The sequence below is a fragment of the Schistocerca americana genome, chromosome 1 (genome assembly GCF_021461395.2).
Source record: "Schistocerca americana isolate TAMUIC-IGC-003095 chromosome 1, iqSchAmer2.1, whole genome shotgun sequence".
Taxonomy (NCBI): domain Eukaryota; kingdom Metazoa; phylum Arthropoda; class Insecta; order Orthoptera; family Acrididae; genus Schistocerca; species Schistocerca americana.
Window position 1 is genome coordinate 592,300,189 of NC_060119.1, and position 13,798 is coordinate 592,313,986.

At 39.7% G+C, this 13,798-nt stretch overlaps 1 protein-coding gene across 2 annotated transcripts in view; it reads left to right on the top strand.

Moving 5' to 3' along the window:
• LOC124606776 (uncharacterized protein KIAA0825 homolog) overlaps positions 1 to 13,798 on the top strand; it is a 176,325-nt gene that overhangs the window by 102,355 nt on the left and 60,172 nt on the right. For both annotated transcript variants that reach the window (XM_047138835.1, XM_047138844.1), the window contains 2 exons: positions 8,639 to 8,756; positions 11,461 to 11,699. In XM_047138835.1, coding sequence (XP_046994791.1) covers positions 8,639 to 8,756; positions 11,461 to 11,699 — 357 coding nt within the window. The remainder of the gene's footprint in view (positions 1 to 8,638; positions 8,757 to 11,460; positions 11,700 to 13,798) is intronic.

Sequence of the window (13,798 nt, forward strand, 5' to 3'; positions counted from 1 at the left end):
ATCATTTAACTATACAGTAAAGCTGTATGCCCTTGGGAAAAATTATGGCTGTAATTTCTCCTTGCTTTCTGCCGTTTGCAGTACCAGCACAGCAATGCTGTCTTGGTTGATGTTACATGGCCAGATCAGTCAATCATCCAGACTGTTGCCCCTGCAACTACTGAAAAGGCTGCTGCCCCTCTTCACGAATCACATGTTTGTGTTAAATCTTAACAGATAACCTTCTGTTGTGGTTGCACCTACAGTACAGCTACCTGTATCACTAAGGCATGCAAGCCTCCCCACCAATGGTGAGGTCCAAGATTCATGGGGGGGATAATATATTATAGAACTTGTATTTCTGTACATATATATTTAAATTACAAATGGTTCTCACATTTATTATGCCACTTTACACATTTAAATAATCTTAAATGGAGTAAAATCAGTGATGATGTAAATGTGACTTAAAAAAATTTCCAAAGTTTATAACCTCAGTATCTGCTTTTATGTTTTTGGAAAGTTTGTTATAAGTTTAGGTCCCATGTGGATACCTACCTTCCTTGCATGTGAAAACGTTGATCATGCCCAAAATAGGTGTCTCATTTTCTTTTTATTATAGATCATGAATATCAAACTTTTTTGGAATCGACTATTCTTACCTATTACCGTCCGATCTCCCTTGTACCCATCATATCAAAAGTAGTGGAATATTGCATACAGCTCCAAATCAGTCAACATCTGTCTGTGAATAATATTCTTAGTGACTCTCAGTATGGCCTCTGGTCCAGCCTGTCAACGGCAAAAGCAGTTGAAGATGTTGTTTCATATATATTGTCATCATTCAAATCAGGATTATCAGTTAATGCCACTCTTGTCAAACCTCAGCAAGGCATTTGACTCTGTCAGTCACAGGATACTACTAGAAACACTGTACTGCTATGGTGTTAGAGGCTCAGAACAATCTCTGATCAAATCCTATCTGAGCGACAGAAAACAAATTGTGCATTTTAACAATATGAGGTCAAATGTCTTGGATATCATGCAGGGTGTACCACAAGGCTCTGTGTTTGGACCTTTACTTTTTATAATATTTGTAAATGACTTGCCCAGCACCATTTTATGTAAATCCACACTCTATGCAGATGATACAACTCTTGTTACAGCAGGGAAAGATTTAGGAAAATTAAATGAGGAAAGTGAGGCTCATCTCAGAGCAGCCATCAAGTGGTTCCAACTCAATGACTTGCATATAAATCATGATAAAACTGTAAATATTCTCTTTAGCTTGTGTGTTAAGAGTGATAAGATTTATTGTGTCTCAGCTAAACTACTTGGGATCCATCTTGACTCAAAATTAATGTGGAAGAGTCATACCGATTATATTTGTACTAAGTTAGCATGTGTGACATATTTGTTAGGTAAACTAAGGTCATGTGTTAGTGGTAAGTTATTACTCAATGCATACTATGCCTTTTTCCACACTCATTTAACATATGCCACTTTGTTGTGGGGAAACTCACCCGAAGCAAAACAAGTTTTCATTTGGCAAAAGAAGGCAGTCAGATGGATCCATGTCAGAAAGAATGAGTCTTGTAGAGCATATTTCAAAAATCTAAAAATACTAACAGTTGCAGCCCTCTTTATACTAAGTTGTCTGATACACACAAAAGAAAACCAACACAGTCACAAACTATGATAATCTATCCATCACCATGACACACGTATAAAACAGCAAATTGACATCCCAGTTGCTAGACTAAAGAAAACTCAAGATAGTTACAGGTACATGGGAGTAAACCTATTTAACATGTTGCCAATAGAGGCACATAATGTGTCACTGAATTAGTTTAAACGTGTCACAAAGAAATGGCTTTTTATACAATAGAAGAGTTTATAATGTGCACTAAAGATGATCTTAAGTACCGGTACTAATATAGTTTCACTTAGATTAAACTTATACATGTAAATATAATGCAAATACCTTGTGCAGCATCAAGGACCAATTTTTGTATCTTATTAGACAATAATGATCTACAATATATTACACCATTTCTGTTAGTTATGTAAACTGTATATGTACACAAATGATGACATCAACTGCATTTTTAATGTCTAAAGATGGATAATAAAATAAATAAATAAATTACATTTATTTCAAGAACAAAGAGTGTCCATTGTGTAGATATGTGTTGAAGGTGTTCTTAGAGAGTAGTTTGTATAAACCTCTATGTTTGCATCCAAATTTGATTCTAACAGATCTTTTTTGCAATTTGAATGTGTTGATAGCTGCAGTTTAGTTTCCCCAAAATGTGAATCCATATTTAAGGTGAGTGAAAGTGGGCATGCTATGCACATTTGGCAGCTGTACTGCAGAAATGCATGAACAACAGAACTGCAGTTCACAGCCAGCACAAAGTGAGCTGTGTCTGGCATCCGCCAGTGTGCACATTTAGTGTTAGGCCAAATTTTGGCATTGGTGTTGCACATGGGGTGAGGCAGACAAAGCAGTGTGAGCTCAGTGCCTTGCAGACATGATTCTTAGTCTGATTTCACTAGCTGCACACCACATGGATTGAGCTTAAGGTGAGCACCAACACATATGGGAAGTTAATAAGACACCATTCAGTTTGTTTTGTTGTGTTTGCAAAAAATGTGGCACTTTGCGGGTTGAGCAGAAAGTATGATAGTTTGTTTGCATTTTGCACACATGTTTGTCATTTCCCTGCTGTTGCACAATCAGGCAACCTGCTTGTAGCATTGCAGAGTGTACATCATCTGAGACATGTGTTTGAGCCCTGTGACACATGACAAGAGTGAATCTTTTATGCTAACAGCATTTATTGTGGCCACTTGGCCATGAGTGCATTGACATTCACAAACAGAATACATTTATTAATTGCTGTGTATTAATTTGTGATGGATAAATATACATTAGATACACATGCTCTTGTTCCTTTCCTGTCACCATAGCCTCCTCCCTGAGCACAGTGGATAGGTGCAGCAGTAAAGCCAGCTCACTGCATGACATATTTCCACTTCTCTGGTGTCCCTGATATGATATGTAGGCTAACAAGAGGTGATGAACTTTCATCAGGATGAGTGATACGGATCTATGGTTCACCTAACAGCTACTTGGATACAAACAAATCATCCAGTCTTCTGTATCAACAGTTTTCCAGACATTTGTAAAGGCGTCTGCTTGTGTCTGTGTATGTGCGGTTGGATATGGGTGTGTGTGCGAGTGTATACCTGTCCTTTTTTCCCTCTAAGGTAAGTCTTTCCGCTCCCGGGATTGGAATGACTCCTTACCCTGTCCCTTAAAACCCACATCCTTTCGTCTTTCCCTCTCCTTCCCTCTTTCCTGATGAAGCAACCGTTGGTTGCAAAAGCTTGAATTTTGTGTGTATGTTTGTGTTTGTTTGTGTGTCTACCGACCTGCCAGCGCTTTCGTTTGGTAAGTCACATCATCTTTGTTTTTAGATATATTTTTCCCACGTGGAATGTTTCCCTCAATGGAAGCGCATCTCCTTTGTAATTCTATAAGAAAGGAGGATCACCCAACTACTTAGCAATGCCACAGATCTGGGTAACATTCCCAGTGGCAGAATAAATTATGACAGAATTATATCAGTGCACACAAAAAGATTTATTGTATTGTTACCAGCATATGCGATGCTGTCCAATCAACACAGTTTGCAATCATTAGTACTCCTGAGGTTAATATTTACTAGTTCTCCAGAGATCTCAAGATGCAAAGACATTATGCAGTTGCATCTTCTTTGTTGCATTTATTATGTCAAGGTGCAGAATTTCACTCAACCACCGTAGAATTGTGAGTGTTATGCTAGAAATGAGCAGACTTTCATGTGAACCAACATACTGATGTTTTATGTGTAGTCACTGGTCACAAATTTTAACACAAACAGACATATAGATGTTATTTGTGTGCTGGTCTTAGGTTTACCTGACATAGAGATGTTAGCAGTGCACTGCTCAGACACCAACTGTGGACTGTAGGGTAGGGGTAGCTATACAAAGACAGGCAGAAGAACATAATGTGAATTCTAAAATTACATAATACTTTCAAATTATGTTAGGTTAGATTTTACCATTTTGCATGGACTCTAAGAGTAAAATGTTTCATGTTAGTAATTCAGAACAGTTCATGGAACATTATTATTGTATCTATTTATGAGTAAGTCATCCATTTTGAAGTAAATCTTTTATGATGCTACACTATTTGAATTCTTAATTGCTGACTGAATTAAGTAGTGAATGATGTTGTCTGATCCAAAAAAGATACAGCAGTGAAATTATATCATCATAGTTCAGAATCTTGCAGCCATTAAAGCAAAATAAGCAATTGTAATTTGGACAGTATGAACTTTTGATGTCAATTATTTTGTAAGTTAATTACTTTTAGATAATTCCAAATTCATTCCTGAACAGTTGGGAGTGCCTGTTGTTGAATTAAAAGGTAAAAAAATAATTATTTATTCTTGGGAGTAGAAAACATAACAAATGTGTTAAATTCCAACTTGCTACGTCTCAAACTTTGTACAGTCTGACATGTTGTGTACTATCTGGGTGCACGGTATCCCAGCTCAAGTGCAAATGGTGATTGCCACACAGACAAAAATGTAGCTGGATGCTGTTGTGGACATGGTTAACTATGTACTTGTTGCATTGGCAAAAGTTCCCAGTACAGCAGCCATGTGCAATCTACAAAGCTGTAGCCACAGCATCAGCTTTCACTCCACAGTGACAAATCTTGTGTACCTGCCACCATGGATACTGACTTCCACAACCTAGTCCAGAATCCGGCAACCCACATGCCAACACTAACCACACAGATCGCCTAGGAGGTACACTCAGGCAAGAGGGCAGCAGGTACTGTAGCAGTAGCACACTAGCAGGTCCAGATCCAAATCTAAACAACTTTCCACCTCGCATATCGAGAGACCTCAAACACTTGACAGTTCACCACATTGTAATCATGCCCAATGCATATTGAGCCTGATAGACCTACTATAGCCAAAGCTCAGTTCGAGGCCATCATGCAACAAGTCATCGTGTGTCCAAAGAGCACACCATGGTCCTACGCCTTGTCTTAGTCCCCAAGAAAGACAATTCATAGTACCTATGTGGGGACTTATGTGCCTTAAATGCATGAACAGTGCCAGACTGATATCCAATACTGCACCTGCAGGACTTTAGCCATGCCTTGAAGGGGTCATTCATATTCGGTAAACTACTCTGCAGGAAGGTGTTCATACAGACTCCTGTGGTACCTGAAGACATTCATAAAACAGCCATTATTATGCCCTTTGGGCTTTTTGTGAGCAATTCCATAACATTTGGTCTTTGGAATGCTGCCCAGACCTGGCAAAATTTCCTGGAAGCATCTTGTGAGGCTTATCATGGTACTTCACATATCTTAATGACATCCCGATATTTTTGACAAGGCTGAGCTGCACTGCCACACCTAACAAGTGAACCCAGTATCATCATTAACATCTGGAAGTGCATATTTGGGGCACTGAAATGGAGTTTCTTGAGTATTTGATCATTTCTAACAGATCCACACTTCTCCCTGTGAAGGTAAGGCGACTGTGAATATTCTGCACCCACAGACACGTAAAAACTTACACTGCTACCTGAGCATATTAAACTTTTATTGATGTCATGTGCCTAATGTCACCAGTATGGAGGAGCCTTTGAATGCAGCTTTAAATGACACTACCTCAAAAGGAAGGACTCCTGGTATCTGGACAGAAACTGGTGAAGACTTTTCACAGAGTCCAGATGCAGCCTAACAGAAATGACACTGCTTGTTCACCTGGTGTGCAACACTGAATTAGCCATGGTTGCAGATGCCAGCTAGGCTGTCATAGGTGTAGCGTTTTGGTGGTAGGTGCCAGCCACTAGGGTTCTTCTTACAGGTGCTGTCAAAGTCACCATATGCTTGAAGTGCTTACAACGATGAGTTGCTTGCAGTATTTGAGGCAATGAAATATTTACATCCACCTGTGGAAGCCCACCCCTTCGTTATTTTCGCTGTCACAAGCCAATTACTCATGCCTTACAGAATCACATCAGGTGTTCACTGTGCCATTTCCAGGAGTTGGAGTACATATTTCAGTTCTCAGCTGATATCTGCCTTATTTCCAGAATTGAAAATCACTGCTGACCTCATATCCTGCACTTGTTACATTATCTATCCTCCTGTGAAGTCTGAAGACGTCATACATGGATAGGAAATTGATGAACAACTGGACAGCCTCCACCACTATGCCTCCAGCAGCTGACAACTGGAACTAGTGCCTATTCTCGACTCTACCCTCAAGATATGGTGTGACATTTTCACAGGCACACGCTACCCATTTCTTCCAGAGACGTTCCAGTTTAGTGCTTTCAACAACACCCATGAACTGTCATACCCTGGCATCAACACCATCTATCACTCGTGATCGTGTGTTTCATCTGGCCAGTGTTTTGGAAAGAGTGCTATCAGTGATTACACACTTGCATTGCCTGGCAGCACACCAAAGTTGGGAGGCACACTCATGCACCGATCGATGCCTTTCCTGATGCCTTCTTCCCACTGCCCCCAATCCCGTGGCAAGTGTTACTTGCTGACAGTGGTGCACTGCTTCACTCTTCTTTGATAACGGTGTGTTTGCGTCCCTGTACGTGCCTCTGCTGTTGAGCATCAAGGTCAGATTGAGTGGTGCTCTGTGATTCCATAATGGAGAGCATCAGTGAACTCTGAACAGTGTGACTCATGAACAATTTATTTTGTTATGGTTTTTTTTTTTTACTGTCAGTGTATTAGTGTTCTTCAAAATGATATCTTTTCATGGGACCCACAGCCTTAATTTATATGCCATATATTACATAATTTCCTTTTCAAATTTCTCCTTGGTTTTCCCCACAGCTTGGTCAGTGTTACAGACTGAATAACACGAGGATAGTTTACAACCCAGTCTCACTCCTTTCGTAACTATTGCTTCCTTTTATTTACACTGACTCTCATAACTGTAGCCTGGTTTCTTTTGTAGATAACCTTTCACTCCCTGTATTTAACCCTGCTACCTCCAGAATTTCAAACAATGTATTCTAATGAACATTGTGAAAAGCTCTTTCTAGATTTGCAACTGCTACAGACATAGGTTTGCTTTTTTTCAGTCTGTTTTCTAAGATAAGTCATAAGGTCAATATTGCCTTCTTTGAAATTGGAATTATTACATTCTTACTGAAGGCTGAATGGTATTTTGCCTGTCTCATAAATATTGCATATCAGGTGGAATAGTTTTGACATAACTGGCTCTCCCAAGGACCTCAATAGTTCCAAGGCAATTTAATCTACTCCAAGGGCCTTGTTTTGGTTTAAGGTTTCAGTACTCTGTTAAATTCTCCTTACATGAATTCTTACGTATCATCTTCATCTTCTTCCTTTTCCGTTTCTATAAAATGTCTTCTGCTTTGTTTCCATTGTATGGCCTTTTTATGTATTTTCCACTTATCAACTTTATCTTCTTTGCTTATCACTGGCTTGCCATCTAAGATACTTCTCTTTTCTCCAAAGATGTTTTTAATTTTTCTGTAGTTGGTACCTATCTTCTCTACAGTTACACATCCTTCTACAGATCTGCATCTCTCCTCCAGTCATTAATGCTTTGCTAATATGCACTTATTGTCAACCACATATTTAGCTGTCTCTATCCCTTTTACCTGCTTCATTTGCCATGTTTTCTATTTTCTTCTTTCATCAGTTAAACTCAACATTCCATATGTTATCCAAGAACTTCTACTGCGATGGATGTTACATTATGTTCAATCATGCTCAGCTAATTTTGTTTGTGTCTCTTGATCATGCTTTTCTGGCTTTATTATATTATGATATATTTTAGACAACTCTGAAGGTGCTCACTACTGACCAAAATTGATGGTTTGAGGGCACTTTTTGTGATCATAGACTGGAATAAAGGAAACAAATCCTATGATTCCTGGAGCATTGTTTTATTTGTGACTATGTCACAGCTTTTTAAATTATAAGCTTCTGATGCAGTTGATGTTATGTATGGTATATAATATAGCTTTTCAATTCAAATGATGGTAACATCATCTCCATTTAACTGCAGACTCATAGACTAGGGCACAGGGATGAGGACACAGACAGAAAATATGTTCCATGTAAAGTAACATATATAACAGAAACAGACAGTCAAGATTGCAACAATTATTTATTTGTATATTAATTCTAGTAAGCGGTTACAGTCTGAGCAACCATCTTCAGACAAGAAGCTCCTTGATGGCATGTGGAGCTGGTTCACAAAGCTGCTGTGCTAAAGTACCAGTCAATTGGTATTTTTTGGTAAGTGGAGCAGCTCCACAAACCAGCAGCATACATCATCAAGGAGCTTAGGTTTGAAGATGGTCACTTAGACTGAAACCGCTTAAGAGAATTAATAAATAAATAATTACTGCAATCTGTTCTGAATGTTTATGTCATTCTGTTAAATACAATCTCTGTTGTTGTGCTGACCATCTAATGATATTATAAAGTGTTTCTAACAGAATGTATTTTTACAAAGGAACCACTAAATTATTTTTCCCAAGCGTCAGATGTTATTAATTTTATGTCAATTTACAGGTTTTGTTGATGTGCCATGGTAAGATCACATCAATTATCATGGATCATTTTGTCAATCACATTGGAAGGTATGAATATAAAGCAAGAGAGCCAAGAATAAAATGCGCAAATGGCACAGGTAAAGTTGAAGGTTTAATGTGAGAAAATACATGACTATACTAATAATAATAAAATGAAATTAGAATGATTTATTATGGTCACAACATGAGATTATGCCATTGATTATGCAAGTTTCAACAAGATAATTTATATACAGGGTGAGTCACCCAACATTACCCCTGGATATATTTCGTAAACCACATCAAATACTGACGAATCGATTCCACAGACTGAACCTGAGGAGAGGGGCTAGTGTAATTGGTTAATACAAACCATAAAAAAATGCACGGAAGTATGTTTTTTAACACAAACCTACTTTTTTTAAAATGGAACCCCGTTAGTTTTGTTAGCACATCTGAACATATAAACAAATACGTAATCAGTGCCGTTTGTTGCATTGTAAAATGTTAATTACATCCGGAGATATTGCAACCTAAAGTTGACGCTTGAGTACCACTCCTCTGCTGTTTGATCGTGTGTATTGGAGAGCACCGAATTACGTATGGATCCAAAGGGAACGGTGATGGGCCTTAGGTACAGAAGAGACTGGAACAGCACATTACGTCCACACCTTTTTATTGGTCTTTTTCACTGGCGCACATGTACATTACCATGAGGGGTGAGGTACACGTACACACGTGGTTTCTATTTTCAATAACGGAGTGGAATAGAGTGTGTCCCGACATGTCAGGCCAATAGATGTTCAATGTGGTGGCCATCATTTGCTGCACACAATTGCAATCTCTGGTGTAATGAATGTCGTACACGCCGCAGTACATCTGGTGTAATGTCGCCACAGGCTGCCACAATACATTGTTTCATATCCTCTGGGGTTGTAGGCACATTACGGTACACATTCTCCTTTAACGTACCCCACAGAAAGAAGTCCAGAGGTGTAAGATCAGGAGAATGGGCTGGCCAATTTATGCGTCCTCCACGTCCTATGAAACGCCCGTCGAACATCCTGTCAAGGGTCAGCCTAGTGTTAATTGCAGAATGTGCAGGTGCACCATCATGCTGATACCACATACGTCGACGCGTTTCCAGTGGGACACACTCTATTCCACTTCGTAATTGAAAACGGAAACCATGTGTGTACGTTTACCTCACCCCTCGTGGTAATGTACATGTGCGTCAGTGAAAAAGACCAACAAAAAGGTGTTAGCATGTGGTCGTAATGTACTGTTCCAGTCTCTTCTGTACCTAAGGTCCATCACCATTCCCTTTGGATCCTTACATAATTCGGTGCTCTCCGATACACACGATCGAACAGCAGAGGAATGGTACTCAAGTGTCAACTTTAGGTTACAATATCTCCGGATGTAATTCACATTTTACAATGCAACAAACAGCACTGGTTACGTATTTGTTTATATGTTCAGATGTGCTAAAAAAACTAATGAGGTTCCATTTAAAAAAACGTAGGTTTGTGTTAAAAAACATACTTCCGTGCATTTTTTTATGGTTTGTATTAACCAATTACTCTAGCCCCTCTCGTCACGTTCGGTCTGTGGAATCAATTCGTCAGTATTTGATGTGGTTTACAAAATATATCCAGCAGTAATGTTAGGTGACTCACTCTGTATATGTCAAACTCATAATTAGTACTGAGTCTGTTTAAGGTCCTCTTTCATTAAAATTTCTGTGTTTGTTTCTGTTGAAAATATCATTTTAATATTGGAAAAGTTTCATGTGTCTATTTTCACTCTTAAAATACTGCATTACAAAACCCAAGCTCAAAAATATAATTTAATGTCTACAATTTCCTTTAGTCCATGGAGTCTATGACCAATTTCAAGGGTGGTCACAGTGGCCGAGCAGTTCTAGGTACTTCAGTCCGGAACCGTTCGACTGCTACAGTCGCAGGTTCGAATCCTGCTTCAGGCATGGATGTGTGTGATGTCCTTAGATTAGTTAGGTTTAAGTAGTTTTAAGTTCTAGGGGACTGATGACCTCAGAAGTTAAATCCCATAGTGCTCAGAGCCATTTGAATCATTTTTGAACCGATTTCAACCTTATTAATAACTAAACTTGAGTCCTACATGAAATTTATGGTAAGGTCTGTACTTCAGAAATAGTTTCCAGAATTCAGCACACATAAATCATATCTGTGATTAGAAATCAAGAGCAGTTACACACTCATTGAAAAGTCATATCTGTTGAGGTAATTATTTTTGTGAGTATTAGTGCGTTCGTCCTTATTTTTCTGGCAGTCAATATCCACACCTAAAAATTACTATTTGATGGCTCAAGGTAACATAAATTTTATTTTTGGAGATTTTTGGTTTATATGAAATACCATTCTACATGATATTTTGGAGTTCATGTTAATCTGACAGTTAAGGTGCCATTAAGGATAAACAGACACACTGAGTGATTCTATTAACGATATGCAATACTCAGTTCCACAGCAAATCTTGTAGCACAAGATCAAGAAACTTGGTGCTTACTTTGGATAAGTTTAGCAAGATGTCATAGGTTGCTTTCCCAATCATCTGAACTCCACGCTCCCCTTCTATAACTCTTCCGTTCCACTGCCTCTGTCCCTATTATTTTGTCTGTCAACCCTATAGATCACAGCCTGATTCTCATTACTATAATCTTTCCATCAGATTTCATTTTCTAGTTACAAAAGAAAGTGAACAGCACACATTTTACAATATTTAGCATTTAAAGAAAAAAGTGTTGTAAATTCAAATAATAATTTAAAAATTATTTTACAGAAAATAAAGAAAAGGTAAAAAGAAGCAGCATTGGGCATTGTAATGGTTTCCTGTGTTATGGGAAAGGTGAATGTTTACTCTGGAATGAAACAGAAGGCTCTTTACCACCAAACATTATCTTGGAGTCACTGATGTATATTACATGTATGGCTGGTGCATCACTTGATTTAAAGTTTACTATTCTGCCTATACTAGAAAAGACAGTAAAGGACTGGGCAGGATGCCTTGACAAGCAGCAGGTCAGTAAATAAAATAACCCTACAGTCAAAATGTGCATACTATTGTATAAAGATTGTAGGCATCGAGATGAAGTTTAAATACTCATGATATGTAGGTGTGAATGAGAAGACTGCTCTTCTAAGAACTGAACCATGGTGGGAACAATGAGCAAGGGGCCAGCATAAAATGTTTCCATAACAGAAATATCTTTCTGAAGTTTTATAATAAAAAAGGGAAACAATAAATAAAAGCAGTAAATATAAATCACACAAAAAATGACAAAGCCTCCTTTTTTTCACAGACAAAACAAGTGATATTTATGTGTATTTATCTGCCACTTTTCGTTAATATGGAAGTGTACAGTTGCTCTTTTCATACAGTAATGTAATATAAGAGATGCATCAGTCAGAATCATACTTATCAATATGTATACAGATTTTTTCAATGTGGTGCACAGACACACGCGCGCGCGCACGCAACTGTAACTCGCACATATGACCGCAGTCACTGGCAGCTGAAGCCAGATTTCATGGAGCAGTGTATGTGGATGGTGGGGGAAGGAGGAGATTGGGGTGTGGAGGGGCAGGAATAGCAGGGTATGAGTGGGGAACGGTAATGTGCTGCTTGTGGGAGCATACAGAGATAAGGTGGAGAGAGGGCAGGGCAGCTAGGTGGAGGCAAGAGGTTAGATAAATGGTAGGGAGGAGCCACAGGCAAGGGGGGGGGGGGGGGGGGGGGGGTAGCGGTAAAGGAGAAAAGTAATAAGGCTGAGGCTGCATTGGTGGGGTAGGGGGTCTTGTAGTGCGGGAATGGGAACAAGGAATGGGTTAGATAGGTGAGGACTGTGACTGAAGAAGCTTGAGGCCAGGAGGATTACAGGAACATTGGATATATTGTTGGGAGTGTTCCCACCCATGCAATTCAGACAATTTGGTGTTGGTGGAAAGTATCCAGATGGCACAGGCCGTGAAGCAGTCATTAAAATGAAGAATGTCATGTTGGACAGCATGCTCAGCAACATGGTGGTCCAGCTGTTTCTTGGTCTTAGTTTGTTGGTGGCCATTCATGCAGACAGACAGATTTTTGGTTGACAAATGGCCTGTTGGTTTCTGTTTCAGGTTCTTCGGCTGACGTTTGTCTCTGACATTTTGCCAGCACGTGTGACTGGCATTGTCGAAGTGTCATCCTCCATTTCTGGTGGTAGACTGCAGCTGAATTTGCAGCCGAAGACTGTATGTACCTGGCACACCAAAGTCCAAGGGCTGCTTCTCTGCTGTCATTTCCGGTGCAGTTCTCTTGCGACCTGTGACAGTTGTTGTGTAGAGATGGATGAGGATATTGTGTAGCTCTGGTGGGCAGTGCAATATCACTGTGGGAGGGGTGCAAAGGATAGTGGTAGGGCATTTCTCATTTCAGGGCATGGTAGTCAAAACCCAGGCAGAAAATATAATTCAGTTCTCCAGTCCTGTGTGGTGCTGAGTCATGAGGAGTATGCTCCCTTGTGGCCAGACAGTGGGACTTTGGGAGCTGGTGAGTGACTGGAAAGATAAGGTATAGGTATGGGAGATCTGTTTTTGTACAAAGTTGGAATGGTAATTTTGGCCTGTGAAGGTCTCAGTGAGGCCCTCTGTATATTTCAAGAGGAACTGCTCATCACTACAGATGTGATGGCCAAGGCTGGATAGGCTATATGGAAGAGATTTCTTGGTATGGAAGCGGTGGCAACTGTTTAAGTGGAGATACTTCAGCAGTTGGTAGGTTTGATGTGGACAGAGATACTAATGTAGCCATCTTTGAGGCAGAGGTCAACATTGAGTTAAGTGGCTTGTTGGGTTAAGTAGAACCAGGTGAACCAAAGGGGGGGGGGGGGGGGGGGGGAGAAGGTGTTGAGGTTCTGAAGCTGTCATCAGTGAATCTGAAACAGGTGGGTGGAGCAGGGGGGGGGGGGGGTGGAATTCTGGGTGTTTTGGAAGGATTCCTCTAGATGGCCCATGAAAAGGTTAATGTAGGATGGTGCCATGTGGGTGCCCATAGCCATACCCCAGATTTGTTTGTAGGTAATACCTTCAAAGGAGATGTAATTATGGGTAGGATATAGTTGGACATGGTGACTAGGAAG